General features: G+C 35.9%; 2 protein-coding genes and 1 long non-coding RNA gene across 3 annotated transcripts in view; 1 reads left to right on the top strand and 2 right to left on the bottom strand.

The window, feature by feature from the left end:
- Positions 1-7687: 7687 nt before the first annotated feature.
- The window catches only part of LOC121913614 (major histocompatibility complex class I-related gene protein-like), a 42964-nt gene continuing 31008 nt past the window's right edge, over positions 7688-19643 (bottom strand). The window contains exons 4-8 of the mRNA XM_042436342.1: positions 11678-11980; positions 10246-10356; positions 9720-9737; positions 9552-9612; positions 7688-8927 (exon numbers count right to left, since the gene is read on the bottom strand). Coding sequence (XP_042292276.1) covers positions 9557-9612; positions 9720-9737; positions 10246-10356; positions 11678-11980 — 488 coding nt within the window. The 3' untranslated portion in view covers positions 7688-8927; positions 9552-9556. The remainder of the gene's footprint in view (positions 8928-9551; positions 9613-9719; positions 9738-10245; positions 10357-11677; positions 11981-19643) is intronic.
- Positions 16544-19643, top strand: part of LOC121913651 — a 67868-nt gene continuing 64768 nt past the window's right edge. The window contains exon 1 of the long non-coding RNA XR_006100337.1: positions 16544-17154. This is a non-coding gene — a long non-coding RNA (uncharacterized LOC121913651). The remainder of the gene's footprint in view (positions 17155-19643) is intronic.
- The window catches only part of LOC121913627 (major histocompatibility complex class I-related gene protein-like), a 4157-nt gene continuing 2013 nt past the window's right edge, over positions 17500-19643 (bottom strand). Inside the window, exons 4-7 of the mRNA XM_042436361.1 lie at positions 18570-18668; positions 18305-18322; positions 18160-18220; positions 17500-17539 (exon numbers count right to left, since the gene is read on the bottom strand). Of these exons, the coding sequence (XP_042292295.1) occupies positions 18165-18220; positions 18305-18322; positions 18570-18668 (173 nt within the window). The 3' untranslated portion in view covers positions 17500-17539; positions 18160-18164. The remainder of the gene's footprint in view (positions 17540-18159; positions 18221-18304; positions 18323-18569; positions 18669-19643) is intronic.

The raw sequence follows: 19643 nt of genomic DNA, 5'->3' as shown, positions 1-19643 counted from the left end.
ATTCAATTGTTCTCTTCTCTCTCACACACTCTGTGCTTGATTTTCATTCTTTTTTCTTTCTCACTCAGCGAGCTGTGAACCTGGAAGCCCGGATGTCTACCTTCTGTCAATTGTAACACAGGACATTTGAATGCATTACAAACTGTGTTATCCTGCAATCTGTTTATTTGTGCTTTTATATTTTTTAAACAGTAGTTTGCTAAGCAGTGACTGTTTAGACTCATGACTAAGTTTTGCCGGCAGCTCAGGATATTATAATTAACAGATTTACATTGACCCCCTTTGGAAGGGCATGAACCATAAGAATTATTTTTTTAAAACATACTTAAATATACTTGACATATTTGAAAGCTTCTGAATAAATGTTCAGTTCCATAGAGCTGCTTCTTGTCTCATCCTCTTCTGTGCTAAATTTCATGGGTTACGCATTTTTAAATGTAAAACTGAGCTGATCTCATTACTAGACAATTAAGATTGAAGACACATTGTTATTTACAGTATATGTCTGCAATTTATAGCTGTTTTTATTAATATGAATAAGAAGAAAACTTTTCAGTTTACATTTACAGTAAGAAACTGTTCATGTAGATTACACTAGCAACTCTGTAAAAATACAGTATATTCCTGCAGATCTAGCTAAAGTATCAAACTATAAACCTCAAATTCTACTGCAGAATACTGTAATAATTTTTACAGCAATTAACTGTTTAAGTAAATTATGGTAGTGACACTGTAAAAAAACAGTAAAATGCTGGCAACTGCAGCTGCCAGTACTTTATTGTAATTTTACAGGAAAATTTGTTACAGTATGGTTGTATCGGTTATCTTAGCTCAACTGAAGTGCGTTTTTAAGCTGTAGCTAGGTTGCTGCAAATATACTGTAGTTTGTCGCCAAGGTGTACTAAAACGTGAGACATAATAGGTGATTTGTTATATGTTGTTCAATGTGATTAACCCTGAGAGGGGATCAGAGGCAAGCCGGGGAAAGTAATTCCTAAGAGGACAAACAAGCTCACAGTGAATCCTTGTCATCACTCTTCTGAAGAGCTTGATGTCACTTCATAAAGGGAAGTTAGGTTTCCATCTTGTGTAAAATATTTCTCTCTGCCATGCAATTGTTTCACTTCTCTTTCTCTCACTCTGTGCTTGATTTCATTCTTTTTTCTTTCTCACTCAGTGAGCCTGGAAGCCTGGATGTCTACCTTCTGCCAATTATAACACAGGACATTTGAACACATTACAAACTGTGTTATCCTGCAATCTTTTTATTTGTGCTTTTATATTTGTTAAACAGTAGTTTGCAAAGCAGTTGCTGTTTAGACTCATCACCAAGTTTTGCTGGCAGCTCAGGATATTATCGTTAACAGATTTACATTGACCCCCTTTGGAGGGGCATGAACCATAAAAATGATTTTTTCAAACATACTTGAATATACTTGGCATATGTTAAAGCTTCTGAATAAATGTTCAGTTCCATAAAGCTGTCACTTGCCTTATCCTCTTCTGTGCTAAATTTCAAGGGTTGTGCATTTTTAAATGTAAAACTGAGCTGATCTCATTACTGGACCATTAAGACTGAAGACACATTGTTATTTACAGTATATGTCTGCAATTTATAGTTGTTTTTATTAATATGAATAAGAAGAAAACTTTTCAGTTGTTTACTGTAACATTTACAGTAAGAAACTGTTCATGTAGATTACACTAGAAACACTGTAAAAATACAGTATATTACTGCAGGTCTAGCTACAGTATCAAACTGTAAACCTCACATTCTGCTGCAGAATACTGTAATATTTTTTACAGCAATTAACTGTTAAAGTAAATTACAGCAGTGACACTAAAAAAACAGTAAAATGCTGGCGACTACAGCTGCAGGTAGATTATTACAATATTTTAATGCAGGGAAATTGCAGGGAAATTTGTTAGTGTACTACAGTACATGCAATACAGTAGACAGGGTCAATATATAGTGATCAGGATGTGACATAGACGCACAAACAATGACTTAAAATCCATTTAGATTTTCAACCTGAATACAAGGCCTCAATCTACTGCATTATAAGGGTGTGCCCGAATACAAATACATTATTCTGCAAAACACAAATAGTGTTTTGTTTTGTTTTTTTAATGAATATTTGTTTCATACAAATAGGCTATTTTAAAAATTATTTGTATTTGGGAAGAAAAAAAAAACATGTCAAATGTCAGTGTGCAGGTTGGTCACATCACTATGTCAGTCTCTCTCCTCTGCTCTGCTGTTACGTCTGTCAGTAGGTTTCAACAAGGGGAGTCACATCCACCTGCTACATGGCGCACATTCCCCAATTTGGACATCACTCCTGTAGTTGAGGTTGTTCCCCAGAGATAAAGCTGAGCTACTGACACACACGTAGTGCTCCCAAAGGACTCTCCATAACCTGCTGTTCCCTGTCTCCTTTCCACAAACTTAGGTTGTAAAAAATAGGCAATAAATGAAAAGTGCAAAGCAATAATCGCCTTTGAAGTTCTTTTTTACTTCTTACATGAAATGCTGTCTCTGTGTTATGGGTGTATAAATAGGTAGAGGTCTGTCTGAAATTAGGCGGTGAGTAAAGTTTTAGCTCAGTAGTCAGAACAGTTGTCTATGATCTGGGAGACTCCAGTTCGAGACCTGGTGTGGGGACCGCCTTTGTAAGGTAGTTTATTCATGAACATTTATTGTAATACTTCAATTTTCTGAAATTAAAAATAAAATAAAAACAAAAACAGGATTTTTAAGCCTCTTTCCAATTTTATTTGAATACAAATACAAATACAAATAATTTTACTGCCTCAACAAATACAGATACAAATACAAATACTGGGCCCTCTGCACATTCGTTGGTAACAAGCAACCTGCTAAACATGCATCTGTTTTTAATTTACTCTCTCCTTCTTCCCCATAGATTAGATTTCTGTTTGATAGGTCACCTACAGATCTCTCTGGGTTGCTAATATGCCAAAATGAGCAGAAATAGCATACGTTTACATTACAGAGTAATTAAAATACGCAATTAGAAAGGGTGTTCAGGTGTTCAGAGTTTTAATGAATGAAGTTCAGAATCTTCTACATTCAGTTAATGTTAGATAATGTGAAATAATATTACATAATAGTCTAAATGCTTAGTGCTTACCATTAATGCTGTACTTTCAGGGCTCTACCCTCTAGCCCAGTGGTTCCCAACCTAGGGGTCAGGTGCCTCAAAAGGGTCACAAGATAAATCTGAGGGGTCATGAGATGATTAATGGGAGAGGAAAGAAGAAAAAACAAAGTTCTGACACGCATTTTTTTTTTTTTTTAACTTTTCTATAATCTTTGCTTTTTTATGAGTTGTTGTACCTCTTTGTGTCTCATTTAAATGAATTTATATGAAACCATTTAGGAGGGAAATCATAGTACTGACAAATAATTCTTTTTTGAAAACACAGCAACTACACACTGCTTTTGGGGTCACAAGCCAAAAAGGTTGGGAACTACTACTCTAGACCACTGACCATGAGTAATTAGGGACCCAAAACGCAGAGGACTACTGTAAAACAGTAGTTCTCGCCTAAGGGTGAGGACCCTTTGTTTCTTTCTTATTATGCTACTTAAATCCTAAATTCGACCCCTTAAACATGCTCAAAAACTCACCAAATTTGGCACGCACATTAGGTCTAGTGAAACATTTGATAAAATGTAAAAATTAACCCCTAAAGTGCCAAAATGTGCTCACTAGTGCCACCTATGTAACTAAACTGGCCGCCACAGCCCATAGGAATGTCATAGAGAGATCAAATCAAAACTTAATTATTCATCTCATCAAGACCTACAAATCATATGCTGACACCCCTGACCTAAATCCAACAGGAAGTCCGCAATTAGCCTTTCAAAATAAGACTTTGCCCAAATTTTGGCCCTCAAACAAACGCTATCTCCTCCCATTAATGGTATCGGCTTCAAACTTTAATAGGTGACTTATGATACTGTGCTGAAAAAAAATCATTAAAAACTTTGTAATAACTCGAACGGTTTGGATTTTATAAGCCCTGAAAGTTGCAGTGCCACATCACCCTTACAATGTAAAGTGATGAGGAGGCAATCTATGGGCACAGACTTTGTGTCAAACAAAGGCTTCTGATGTCTAAACTATAAGTCTGATCACGTTCAAACCTGTATCAATGGATTTGCAACAAAATTTCCTACAAAAATATGATTTTTAAGTGTAAGATTTGGCCAAAATCATGGGATTTATGAAGATATTTCACAAAAAGCGTACTCTAAAATCCTGCTCTCCAACTGCTGCTGGTGATGTCACTCCCTCAGTGCTGTGAAACATTCTGCATAACACACTCATTATAAAATCACAGGAGGAGCAAAAAAAGACTTTACAACTCACACTCTAATATCTCAAAAACAGTAAAAGATAGAAAACACATGTAAATTCAAGATTTGTAGGTCAAAGTGATTCATGTAAAATTCAAATGAAGTTTGTATCTAAAACTATGTGGAAACAGTAAATGTTCAAAAAAGAGTGGGTTAGTTCGCACTCTCTCTTCAAATATATGAGTATTTTTCTGTGTCCAGCTGCAGTTCCTTATTGTCTCTTTACACCTGACAGTACACATTTCAATCAAACTTTCAAAATAAAAGCACACCACACTTGTAAGAAATATCCCTCATTTTTAAAAAGCAAAATGATCTGATCCTGATGGGCCAGAGTGCAAGGTCCCAACCAACACTGCTTGCAGCTTTAATTAGGGCCTGAGCCCCAAAGGGGCGAAGACCCTATTGTATTTCGTGTGTTTGTTTGTTTCTTTCTTCTTTATTATTCCGCCACTTAAACTCTTAATTTGACCCCCTAAACATGTTCAAAAACTCACCAAATTTGGCACGCACATCAGGTCTGGTGAAAAATTTGATAAAATGTAAAAATTATCCCCCATAAGTGCCAAATATGCAAGATCTACAAATCATATCCTAACACCCCTGACCTAGATCCAACAGGAAGTCCACAATACACCCATGAAAGTATGACTTTGTGCCAATTTTGGACCTTGACCAAACGCTATCTTCCCCTAGGGCGTTAATGGTATCAGCTTCAAACTTTAATACATGACTTATCACACTGTGCTGAACAGAAGCTATTAAAAACTTTGTAATAACTCGAATGGTTTAGATATTATAAGCCCCGAAAATTGAAGTGCCACAGTGCACCTTACAATGTAAACCGATGGGGAGGCAATCTCTGGGCATGGACTTTGTGCCAAACTGAGGTGTCTGACGTCTAAACTATAAGTCAGACCACTTTCAAACCTGTATCAATGGATTCACGACGAAAATTCCTACTAAACTGTGAGTTTTAATGTGAGATTTGGCCAAAGTCACAGGATTTATGAAGGTATTTCCACTAGAAGACTGCTCTGATATCCTGCTCTCAATCTGACAGGGAGAAGGAGGGAAGAAAGGCGGGGGATGGCTGTGACAGTTGAATGTAGCAGCAAGGTCTATATACTTACAGTACATTATATACAAACTTTGTATGAACTTTGGGGTTATTATCATTTATTTTATTTTACAATAATTGTAGGTCTTACATGTATAATCAGTAGTGGGGATGACCTATGAGAGGAAGAGAAAAAATGGAGTGAGGGTGACTGTTAAGTGATAAAGTGCAGTAGAAAAATAAAATCATAACTAAATTTTGTAGCTCTGTACTGCAGTTTTTCCTTTATTAAGGCCCGAGCACCTAGCGGCTCACTCACACTCTCCCTTCAAATATATGAGTATTTTTCTGTGTCCAGCTGCAGTTACTTATTGTCTCTACACACCTGACAGTACACATTTCAATCAAACTTTGACCAGGTGATGTGGGTTAAAAGTCCTTACTTTTCTAAAAATAGACTTGCTGAAAATTAGGAAGTTAATTTCTTTTGTACAGAAACTCATCAAAAGTTTTCAATTTATTTGTTGAAATTAAAGTGAATGGGCCCAAAACTTGCATAATTTTGATGACACAGGGGTGAGCAAGACAGACATGTCTCACCCTGCAGAAAATTCTCATCCTCACACCGTTGAGATTTAATGTTTCGCCATGACAGAGGAAGTTGCTATAACTTTATTGTACATGCTCGAGTCTGCATCAAACTTTACATGTTTGATAAGAGTCCCGGCCTGAACACGTCTACATGACAATATTCCATCAGTGATGCAAACCGGCTGAATAGCGCCCCCTATGAAATTCAGGCAAAGCAGCCCCAGCAGCAGGCAAAATAGTGGACAAAGAAAGTGATGTTTATCTCCTTCTTGCACTGTCTGAAAACAGCCCGGGTCTGAAGACATCTACATGCCCGTGACAGAAGCCCTTCGACTGTGCCGCGGCCCAACCTTCGCAGAGGTGCGAGGGCCCATTTAACGCTGTTTGCAGCTTTAATTATAATTACTTTGCCTGCACAAAATACTACTTTAAATTTCAGCATCTTTAAGTTGGAGCTATGTTTATGTATTCCATGAAAATATTCATCTTACTGTAACAACAGTTGACAAACATATGTTTGAAACAATGAGGACTTTATTAAAAAACACACACGCATAATACACACAACTTCTTCACCACAAGTAGAGATTGTTTTGTTGCATTGCATTGAATAAGATCAATATCAGTGCAGATACTGATCCAGTGTATCAGACTGGTGTATCACCACCAACTAAAAACACACACAAAAACAATGTTTTATGAAGGTTGTTCTTCTGTAGTTATGCTTTATGTATCACTATTATGGGGTTGTAGTTTTCTGCAGTAATATAATTATATGTCTGTCTGTCTCTGTCAGTAAGTTTTGACACCTCTATTTCTCCATTGAAAAGCCTTCAGTTTGTCTGTGTTTGGAGTAGTTTGTCTGGTCAAGACATGTTCTCCATCTCACATTAGGTAATTTTTACGTTTTTGTGGTGAATGTAAGGTTCAAATTTATGTAATATTTTATGTAAATCCATTTGCACATTTGATGTGTGTTTCACATTCTGTAATATGAATGATTTCCCATTTCCATTTGACATCAAATAGGTGGTGAGTTACACTTTATATCATTAACCTGACTGTGGGGACTTGAAAAGGAAGTGGTGAAGTCCGAGACTGTCTGAGATGTTTGTTTCCTCTGATAGATGCAAAAAAATGCATTAAAAGTTTCTGAATTACATGAATGAAACTGATATTAGAGAAATAATACAATATAAATCTATCTGTTAGCCTGCCCATAAATTTATAACTGTTTCCTACTGTTGATCTGTTGTTGTATTGAAAATAAAGATTTTTTAAAAATGTGTCCATAATTTGCAAGTGCTCAAATCTTCAGTAACACTGTGTAAAAGTTATTTAGACCAACAGTTTAATTTTAATTTTCACTTTAACTGTACTGGGTCAGGAAACCCTTTGTAATGTTGGAGGTGTGGAAATGCCCTGGCAGCTGTTTCTCTGTGGTGACCTCACAGCTGACACATTTTAGAGTTATGTTGCTCTCTAGTGGTGATATGGGGAAAGACACACTCTAAACCTCAGACTCAATGTAAATTCATGCTTTCCAGGTGCCAGGGATGAGCCTCACTTTAAGCCTACACATCTGAATATTTGAGGTATATGCAGGTATGACGTAACAGGGAGACCTCTTAAGCAGGTTTTCAGGAGAATTTTATTTATTAATTGAAGGTAAATAGAAATACTATTAGAACAAATGAGAACAAAAATGACAGTAAAAAATGTAGTAGCCCCTCTGGACAAAATGAAGTTCACCAAATGAACAAAGATAAATAAAAAAATATTTGACCTTATGTACAGACAGGATATCCTTTCTGCACCTACTGTATGTGACACATATGAGAGCTGTGACCTCCAAAAAATCATGTTTTACAAATCACCAGTGAAAAGATGATCTATCAACAATTCATAATTAATTATCAACCTGTAGATGATGTGGAGACAAACTTTAACTGAAGTGAACACATTTAGCCAAAAACAGATCATATAACCTTAGAGAAGATGTATACTGCCATGTAGACAAATCAATTCTTCCATTTTTGCGATATGAAATGAAACACATCCATCAGTACTGCAGGTAAAACCCTCATTAATCTTCTAACACCAATAAGCCGAGAATTAACAAATACCTCACAATCAAATTAACATTTATCATCCGTATGTCTAATACAGGACATTTGAATACGGCAAATTTATAAGATACAAATATAAGCTCTAAGAAGTGTTATTGCTTAAATATGTGAGTTCAAATGAAAGGTAGTATCTAAATATCATCTAAATATCTAGTATCTAAATATTCAGAAATGTATTTATGTTGTGTAAAATTGTGGAAACATTTACAAATTTATGTTTAAAAAGAGTTACAGCTGTTACTTGGAGTGGAGGAGCAATGTGTGTTGGAAGATTAAAACATAACTCACAGATATTTACACTTTGGTTAAAGTGGGAGAAGTTGGTATGCAGTGTTCAAACTATGTGAGCAATAACAATGAAACAAACAGAGAAACAAAAACATTAAAAATGTTTTTTTCAATCATGGTCTAGTGCAGAATCTCCATTAGTGTTTCTCAAATGCAACTGTCAAACTAATTGTTAGTAAAAGCATGAGTAGTTGAACAATTAAAGTTTTAAGTTTGACTCATGTTAAGAGCAGAGGTTAAAGTGCTGAGTATCATCATGTCTCCTATAAGTTGACTTAATGCTAATCATCATCAAAGACAGTACATCACATGACTAACTGACATGAATTTGATATCTGAAGACAAAAGATGCCCCACTGAAGTAACGTTGTGGCTCTTTGGTGTCTGGTAGCTGCTGCAGTGATTCATCTCCACCAAAGGTTTGAGGAAACAGCTGGACAGCAGCATCAGTTCTCTCCAGATGTTGTTAGTCCTGCAGTGGAGGATTTACATCAACATCAATGCTTCTATTAACTCTCAGACAATCTTCACAGATATCATTCTTCACTGCATCCACTGATGACCTGAAACTCATAAATCTGATCTATGAATTCACACTTTAGTTTGATGTATCCTGTGACTTTCTGACGGGTCCTGTGATGTCACATCTCAATATTCATTAAAACAAGTTTTGTTAATGAACATTTATGGTGCAAAATAGAATAAAACATTGAAGCCACAGCATCTTTATTTGAGTTCACTAGTCTCCTCTAAATCTTTACTGGAAAGCTGCAAAGACAGAGTAACAAATAGAAAAGGACCTGGAATTATTAGTGGTCATATTATACAGTAAATATATGTTTGATTTTAGTCCAAAATATAAAAATTTTAATCAGTTTTACATTAAAACCTCAGTGTCAGCTGTTTCCTGTAACTATACTGGATCACTTGCTTGAGAAATTCTGTCAAATCAGAAAACAGTTTTTTAACAAAGACAGACTTTCAGTATATTTATGAGAGTATTATATCAGTATACTGTAGCTAGTTTCAGGAGGAGCAACAGAGAGATTCTTCATACAGTATCTGCACAGTGTTGATGACATGATGAAATACTCACTGTGATCAGTTAAGAGCTGCATCTTTGACTGAAGATGGATCAGACGATGACGAGTCTGAAGCTATAAAAGAAAAACAAAGTGTCAGTAGTTCAATTTAAACTGTTAAATGTTTTTATTTGTATAGAGAGAGACAGGGGGACAGACAGATTAATTGACAGATTACTCACAGTTTGCAGGCCTGAATCCTGAAATACAGATGAGAGATTACAATATTTCAAAATTGAATATGTCAGAATTTATGAAAGAAAACACTAATACATGTTTTATAGAAACACTGTATTAATTTGACTGATTTCCACTTTTATTTTGATTCCACCATGATTTCTTCTTGATGTCAGCTGTCATTTCAGTGTGAATAATCGTCGCAACCCTCCACCATCCCATTCACCTCCACCTCATCACATCAGCGCAGATCCGAGATTGCTAGAAGCCTGCTCCTGTTCTCATAATCCATATGCCAATATTCCCTTATTCATCATGACCACCAGTGTCTACACTCCAATGGGGGATATCCTATTCTACTCTCACCTTCACTTCCCCCGTATAAATATAATGACATCACAATGGGGTCTAAAGACTTTTCACATTTTGATCTTATCATGCATGTTCAATAAAATTATTATCACTTATAACACTGAAGTCTCTCCTAATTGAAATGCCTTCATGATGAGTAAAAGTATGGTTGTCCCTCACCATTATCTCTCCTTCTCCAGATGAAGACTCCAGTGATGCAGACTGCCAGGAGCAGCAGCAGTCCTACAACACCTCCAATAACAGGACCAGCAGGGAACTCTGAGGGAGAAACTGGAACCAAAACAAAACATTCACAGTGCATCAAGGGTACGCCAATGTACTTTTAGTATTTTCATCTATAATGATGTATGATAATCATACTTCATTGTTGACAATCACATTTGTTACTTTCATCCCCTTAAAACACAGGACTTTCCCCGTCATGACACACAGACAGTTTGGGAATCCTGTGAGAGTTTTCTTCTGAGGAAACTTATTATTGTCCAGGAGGTGCATAGTTGCAAATACAGCAGTACAGAATACAGCAGCTCAATTATACTGTCTCTTTTTAGGTGAAATTAATGTTACAGAATATGTTGATCTGATGGTTTAATTTGGCGTCACAATAATCCATATCATTACCATCTGCAGTTGAATCCTGTGTCTATGTTGTACCTATCCCATCTTTGCTGTATTACACCTCTTGTGTTTTTGTTATTGTAATATTTTGAGTTGATCACCCTGTCCACCCTTACTCTCCCTTGCATGGTCACGTTTCCTCAGATCAGCAACAGTTCTATTTTGTTCTTACTTTGTTTAATAAATATTAAAATCTTGTAGTCTAGCATTTTGCATGTTATATTTCTCTTTTATGAAAATATTTTATGTTTAATTTGGTTGAATTTGCTTTGCTTTACATGCAAAGTATGAATAATGGGGTTTGTGTGAGTTTAGTGAGGTTTCTGCACAAAACTCATTCAGCCTTTTCCGGAGCAGATGGCTGGCTGACTGTGCAAAACTAACTCATTTGTCATCTCCTAATGTTCTGATGATCAGATTGCTGCAGGTGACTAAGGTAAATGCCAGTTTGCCAGTGCAGACATGTGCTACTAACCTTGTGCTGGCACACAACTAGATTTGAAGTACTTTTTATTGCATCCACTTACATAATTTAAGTAGGTCATGTGCATGAGGTAACACTATGAGGAACACTGTAAATACCTACAGTGTTAGTTATCAATAACCCAAGATTTGGGTCATCTAAATTTGGTGAATGAATCTATTTTCACCACAATGCATTAATTTGTATGTACAGCTAGATATTTACTCCTGTGGCAGTCTAGTTGTGTTCAATATAAAGGCTTTTAGATAGTCTAAAGTTTTAGATTCCAAAATTTTGGTACTGGCCAAAATTATGCTGAAATTAATATTGCACAATTATGAATAATTGCCAACAATACTCTACCTCACATGGGGCACCATTTTGTTGGATTTTGGCTTTAAGTTTGGCTATCAGCAATAATTAATGATTATCAAAGATAATTATTAACAAATAACATGCATATGTTTAATAAATAAACATAAGTCAGTTGTGTCAGTATTCCAGTCTTACCCCAGTTGGTTCTGATCACAGCTTTGTCCAGTTTGGTGACAATGTTGTCCTTGACACCAGAGAGGTGAAACACACAGTCGTACCTCCTCCAGTCTTCAGGTGTGACTGATGAAAGGTTCAGGTCAACACTCATCTGGAAGGATCCATCATGGTTGGGGAGGATCTCTCCATGTTCCACGTCCTCATGAAGTTCCTCTCCATCTTTCCTCCAGAACATCTCGGCTCTGTGAGGGTAGAAACCTGTAGCGTGGCAGCTGACTGGAGAGGAGGGAGTCTTCTGGAGTAGAGACACTGAGGGAAACTCTAGAGAGACAAGGGGGCGGCAGACAGGGGATGAGGTTAGAAACAGAAGAGACATTTAAATATTGGGTCCATGAAACTACATCAGGTCATGTGACTCTACCTGTTCTCAGCAGAGAGCTCTTCCCAAGTTCCAAATATCTCTTCACTAACTCAGGGCAATACTGGGTGAGGAAGTAGTTCCACCTTTCATTGTGAGCTCTATCTCTGTCCCGCTTGTGTTTGGTGATGACAGCTTGTGGTTTTGGAGCAATCCATGTCAGTGTCTTCAGGTCAAATGCTAAGAAGTCTTCTCCATCATAACCAAACTGAACAAAACCATTAACCTCTCCAGTCTCATCATCCCACTCACAGCTGTCCATCCTCTGGAAGATGTGGACACCTGAGAGAGAGAGAGAGTGCAGAGTGAGATCCCACAGAGGGTTACAGGTGGCTGGAGCCTGTGAGCCTGCATTTTAGACGTCGAGGAACATGTGGAAGGGTCACTTCTTCATTGCAAGGCCAACACACAGAAATACACAAATTGACATCAAGAGGTGATATAAACTTTCCAACTAAAACTTACTTGACCTGCAATTTTTAAGCATCCAGATAAAACCAAACATGACAAGAAGGGCCACACACACAAAAAAAAGAACAAGGGTGAGTTTCAAATGCAGAACCATGTTGCTCAGTTTTTCAGTGAATCCAGCACATAGCTACCAGGGAAGCCAAATGAAATATTAATATTGACTACAAATTTTGGAGTCCCTCACATTACATGGCCAATTAAAGAGTTAGGGATATAACTGTGTATGTGTTTTAACATGTAAACATGTGTGTTTGTAATGGAACTATATATGTTTGGTATTTGAAAAAACAAAACAAACAAACCCCCCCCACAACTATACATTTTTACAGTACTTTTACTCACCGTCACTTTGGTTCAGTTGCTGCTTTAAAATGTCAATGTGAGCCTTGTAGTCATATTGGGTTAACAAACACTTCTGAGTGTACCACTCCAAGTGTTGTGGATCATCTTCAAACATTTTTTGTGTCCAGTTCTGTTTGGCTTCTGGTGTCTTTCTGATGCTGTCACAGTATCCTGTTGGAACTTCATCAACCAATCCAACAGCCACAAAATCTGGGACATTTTTGACTCCAGAGGATGCAGTGGTGAAAAACTTCAGCGAGTGTTTCACTGTAAGAGAAAGAAAGAAATTTATGACAATTACATTCAATATTTTGCCCAGCATGAAACCTCAAACACACAAAGTTAGTGATGAGCTGGTGATGAAAGTAGAACATCTACCAACCTAAGAGCCAGATATTATACTTGGAATGATTGAGACTAAACAAAAGCTAAAAGGAGAGTGAATATTGACCTTCCATTGGCCAGGCAGCCAAAAACACAACTCAAAACACAAATGAATGCTGGATATGTTAATAGGCAATTTTTTGTTGGCACATTTGCCATAATGACTAAGACAGCTTTATTAACCTTACTGATCATCATTTTATATAAAGTTAGTAATAACTACATATACGTTCAGGTGTAAATCTAATCAAAATGTTAAATCTTGATATAAATATCTGTACACTGCTATGAGATTCCTGAAAGTGGAACAACATATGGTGAGCAAAGCATATGAATTACAACTATTTATCAGTGTTTTCTCTAATTTGTCTTATTTTGCTTGAATAATGAAAAATATCTTAATCTGTAGAAATTTTGTTATTTTATTATATTATTTAATTTGATTAATTACATTTTTAAAAAATCTGATCTGTGTTTAGTCAGTCTGGTGGAAAAAAATAAAACAACACTGTGCAAAACTGATAAAATAATTTCAGAAATGTGACTTTGGTGAATAATGTTCATTAATATCAGGGAACAAAACCAACTAAATCAGGCCTAGGTCAGTGATGATTACAAGATAAAGACCTCATAATTGCAAAATAGTTTTCTGATGAATTCATATTAACCAGATACTTCCTCTCAATGATGAGGTAAATATCTTCAACATAATATAGATATTAGTTATACATTTAATCCTACTATAGGAGATGCTACATTATTATGAGAACAAATTATTTGAAGAAAATATCTGTCCAGTTTTTTCTGCTCTTAATGCAATGTGCCTTCATACCAATCAATATCATTTATTGACTTTAATCAATAATTAATAAGCAGTGAACAGACATGTCAAAATCTGATGTATGTTAAGCTCTGCAGTATATGTACAGTTATATTTAAAACAGTTACTGCAATATGATAAAAATTTGTGAAATTGTGCTTTACTACATGATGCTGGTACATTAAGTTGCAGTTAATAATCAAAGTGAGAATCATTACACTTAATGAAAGACCAACATCGTCTGAAGCAGAAGGTCATACTCAAGTATCTCCTCTTATGTCACATAGACTCCACACATGCAGTTATTAAGGTGTTAATACATTTTTTTAGACAGTTTTGGAATATCTGTAGTTTTAAATTACACTGAAACGTGGACTAGCCCATGATTTACGCCTTGGCTTATAGTTTTCACACTATTATGTTATAAGTTAATGTTGTATTCCTGTCTTGCAACACTCTTGTAATCTACAGTACAGCACTGGCCATTAGAAGGTGTAAATGTAATGAGAATATTACTTTGAAATCACAGTTACAGTCACAAAGGTCTTCTTACGGAACATTAAATTCATTGATGTCATTCACTGTGTATTTAAAACAAATCCAGATACAAAATGTAAAGACTCCTTTATTAAAGTAATACTTGAGGTATGTGCTTTGAGGTTTCAACTTAATTCTTGTCCTGTGAATAATTATATTATTATAACATATTATATCATATTAGGCCTAGATTATATTATACTGCAGTACAGAATCTATAATCTGAGTTTACAGCATGAGTAAACATTTGTTACAGTTTTATTTTTTATATTTAAATTAATTTCAATGAATGACACTGTTCAATAAAGTCAAAGGAAATAATCCGACACACAGCCAGATGTTAACAACATACAGAACATCAGTACTGTACAGAAACTGTTATTTCTGCAAAACCCCAAATATATTCAGCTTCAGTGACACCTGAACGGCATTATTGGTTAGATTCATAGATTAATTTAAGATGTTTCAGACCTGAATTAATCTCATTAATAGCTCTATTTCATTGGACACCTCAATAGTTTATGTAACAGATATGAGAGAGAAGTAAAAGTAGAGAATACAGTACTAGTCAGAGGTTTGGACACACTTTCTAATTCAAGAGAATGGGAAGACCTCTCACAAGTTACACTTGTTAAAACCACAAAAAAATGAACTAGCAGTGAGTAGACATGTTTAAATCTGAAGTATGTTGATCTCTGCAGTAAATGTGCAGTTTATGAATAGGGTGCAATTATATTTTAAAATATAAATATAACTGCTGAAATAGAAGTTACATAACTATTCAAAAAAGATTATTCAGTTACCTGGAGATGCAACATGGCAAAAGAGAAGCAACAACATGAAATCCTTCATCTTGCTTCAATACAGACATTAAAAAAACACTGTGATGGAAGAAAGACTGTTAACAGTGTGTACAGTCAAATGAAATGACCAATAGAAATTATAAATAGCTGTGCATCACGTGTTACCAGGAGGAGTAAATTCAATATCTGACTGGCTGATCAGATTCAACAGGAAAATGCAGGAAATGTGTTTTTTTGTTTTGTTATTTACAAGACCTTTAATAGCATGTAGTGACATGAGCAGCTGTTTAAAGTCATATAAGACAATTTATTCAATGAGGCAGTTTAAAGTGTTTTATAACCCGACTGTGGGGGAGGAAGTGGTGATGGTGGAAATGCTCTAGCAGCTGTTTCTCTGTGGTGACCTCACAGCTGAGACATTTCAGAGTTATGTTGCCCTCTAGTGGTAAAATAGGGAAATACACACTCAGAGTCACAAGGTTCAGTGTACTCCTTCATTAACAAATTAAAATTTGTGGTGTGTGTGTGTGTGTGTGCGTCTGTGTGTATGTTTGTAGTGATAGTGTAAGCTGTTTCTTTTATCCTCACACATTTTGACAACTGATAAAATTTTAAAAAGTAAGCTGATGCTTTTGTTAACCTTTCCTGCTTCAGCGTCCAGACCGTGGTCGGGGAGCACAGGGGAGACTTTGTTTACTACTCCAGGGCCGAAGTCACCGCTAACTTCGGGGTTAACTCCCTCCACTTTATCAACAGGTAGCAAGCAAGAAACAGGAACTCAGCTTTAATCTTGAGGAGTTGTAGCATTTATGCATCTATTCTCTGTCAGAACAGCTCCAACTGTACAAACACTGTACTATTATTGTCACAGCTAACTGCTAACTTAACTCTCTCTCAGTCGCCGCTAACACAACACAGTCACAACCGCTCGCTCTCTTGCTCTCGCTCGACCACACACACGCCTCATGCCCCCCCCTTCCCTCCCAAAACTTGGGACAAAACCTTTAAGCCTACACATCTGAACATTTGAGATAAACACAGGTATGATGTAACAGGAAGACTTCTTAAGCAGGTTTTCAGGAGAATTTTATTTATTAATTGAAGATAAATATAAATACTATTAGAACAAATAAGAACAAAAATGACACTAAAAATGTTGCAGCTGCTCTAGACAAAATGAAGTTCACCAAAAAATCACGTTTTACATTCACCAATAAATAGATGATCAATTAACAATTCATAATTAATCTTTAACTTGTAGATGATGTAAAGACAAACTTTATCTGAGGTGAAAACATTTAGCCAAAAACAGATCACATGACCTTAGAGAAGACGTATACTGTGATGTAGACAAATCAATTTTTCCATTTTTGCAATGTGAAATAAAGTCCATCAGTCAGTACCACAGATAAAACCCTCATTAATCCTCTAACACCAATAATCTGAGCATTAATAATAATGTTACAATGACATTAACATTTATCATCTGCATGACAAATACAGGACGTGAAGATGGCAAATGTATAAGATACAAATATAAGCTCTAAGAAGTGTTATTGCTTTAATATGTGAGTTTCAATGAAAAGAGGAGTATCTAAATATTCAAAAATGTATTTATGTTGTGTAAAATTGTGGAAACATTTACAAGTTTATGTGTAAAAAGAGTTACAGTTGTTACTTGGACTGGAGGAGCAATGTGTGTTGGAAGACTAAAACATAAGTCACACATAAGTAGTTGAACATTAAAAGTTTTAGGTTTGAGTCTTTGAATATATATGCATTGCATAGACTAACATTTAATGTGACTGCACACACACACACACACACACACACACACACACACAGACACATAACATTACTGTGGACAGAGGACAGCTATAAGGATACACTCACTAATGCTTGTTAAAGCTCAAAAACAGGTGCAAGTTAACCCACATTGCACATGACTAACTGATATGAATTTGATATCTGAAGACAAAAGATGCCCCACTGGAGTAACGTTGTGGCTCTTTGGTGTCTTGTAGCTGCTGCAGTGATTCATCTCCACCAAAGGTTTGAGGAAACAGCTGGACAGCAGCATCAGTTCTCTCCAGATGTTGTTACTCCTGCAGTGGAGGATTCACATCAACATTAATGCTTCTATCAGCTCTCAGATAATCTTCACAGATATCATTCTTCACTGCATCCACTGACGACCTGAAACTCATAAATCTGATCTATGAATTCACACTTTAGTTTGATGTATCATGTGACTTTCTGACGGGTCCTGTGATGTCACATCTCAATATTCATTAAAACAAGTTTTGTTAATGAACATTTATGGTGCAAAATAGAATAAAACATTGAAGCCACAGCATCTTTATTTGAGTTCACTATTCTCCTCTAAATCTTTACTGGAAAGCTGCAAAGACAGAGTAACAAATAGAAAAGGACCTGGAATTATTAGTGGTCATATTATACAGTAAATATATGTTTGATTTTAGTCCAAATTAATATTAATCAGTATTACATTAAAACCTCAGTGTCAGCTGTTTCCTGTAACTATACTGGATCACTTGACTGAGAAATTCTGTCAAATCAGACAAACAGTTTTTTAACAAAGACAGACTTTCAGTATATTTATGAGAGTATTATATCAGTATACTGTAGCTAGTTTCAGGAGGAGCAACAGAGAGATTCTTCATACAGTATCTGCACAGTGTTGATGACATGATGAAATACTCACTGTGATCAGTTAAGAGCTGCATCTCTGACTGAAGATGGATCAGAGGATGACGAGTCTGAAGCTATAAAAGAAAAACAAAGTGTTTAATTTAAACTATAAACTGCATAGAGAGAGAGAGAGAGAGATAAAATGACAGAATACTCACAGTTTGCAGGCCTGAATCCTGAAATACAGATGAGAGATTACAATACTTCAAAATGTAAAATGTCAGAATTTATGAAAGCAAACAAATAAAACACTAATAAATGTTTTATAGAAACACTATTAATTCCACTGATTTCTGCTTTTATTTTAAAAGGTAAGAGAGTAACTCTTTAGCTGGAGGTCACGTTACTGAACATCAGCCAGGTTACACTGTTATTTGTTGTTAAAATGGCTTCATGATGAGTAAAAGTATGTTTGTCTCTCACCATTATCTCTTCTTCTCCAGATGAAGACTCCAGTGATGCAGACTGCCAGGAGCAGCAGCAGTCCTACAACACCTCCAATAACAGGACCAGCAGGGAACTCTGAGGGAGAAACTGGAACCAAAACAAAACATTCACAGTGCATCAAGGGCATGCCAATGCACTTTTGGTATTTTCACCTTTAATAATGTATGATAATCATACAACATTATTGACGATCACGTTTCTTACTTTCATTCGCTTAAAACACAAGACTTTCCCCGTCATGACACACAGACAGTTTGGGAATCCTGTGAGAGTTTTCTGCTGAGGAAACTTATTATTGTCCAGGATGTGCAGAGTTGTTAATATGAGTACAGCAGCTCAATTATACTGCCAAAAGCAGATGATGTCTCTTTCTAGGTGAAATTAATGTTACTGGACATGTTGATGTGATGGTTTAATTTGGCATCACAATAATTCATACAATGATCATCTGCAGGTGAAAACCACCTTAGAGCTTCAGACCTCTGTGTGTCCATCCTGTGTCTATGTTGTATCTGTTCCCTGTCTTTGTTGTATTACACCTTTTGTGTTTTTGTTATTGTAATACTAAAGCTTTGTTCTTTATGTTTTTCATCCTGTCATCTTTGAGTTGATCACCCTGTCCTCCCTGAAAGCTCTTGCTCTCTCCTGCATGGTCACATGTTTCCTCAGATCAGCAACAGTTCTAGTTTGTTCTTACTGTTTAATAAATCTAATTTTCACATACAAACAGTACATTGTCTTGTGAGTAATCCCATGACAGTGCAATAAATAAAATACAAGTAAAGTAAAAATGTGGTCTAGCATTTTGCATGTTGTGTTTCTTTTTTCTGAAATTATGTTTTATGTTTAATTTGGTTAGATTTGTGACAGACCTGTGCTCCTAATCATTTGCTGGCACACCACTAGATTTGAACTGTTTTTTGTTGCATTTACTAAAGTAATTTTTAGTAGGTCATGTGCATAATGTAACAAGTAAGAAACAATATTTATTTGAATGAGGAGAACAGCAGTTATGTTTGTTAACCCTGTAATTAACTAACCTTCAGCTCC

Source organism: Thunnus maccoyii, chromosome 15 (genome assembly GCF_910596095.1).
Source record: "Thunnus maccoyii chromosome 15, fThuMac1.1, whole genome shotgun sequence".
Classification (NCBI taxonomy): Eukaryota; Metazoa; Chordata; class Actinopteri; order Scombriformes; family Scombridae; genus Thunnus; species Thunnus maccoyii.
This window is presented reverse-complemented; position numbering and strand designations above follow the sequence as displayed.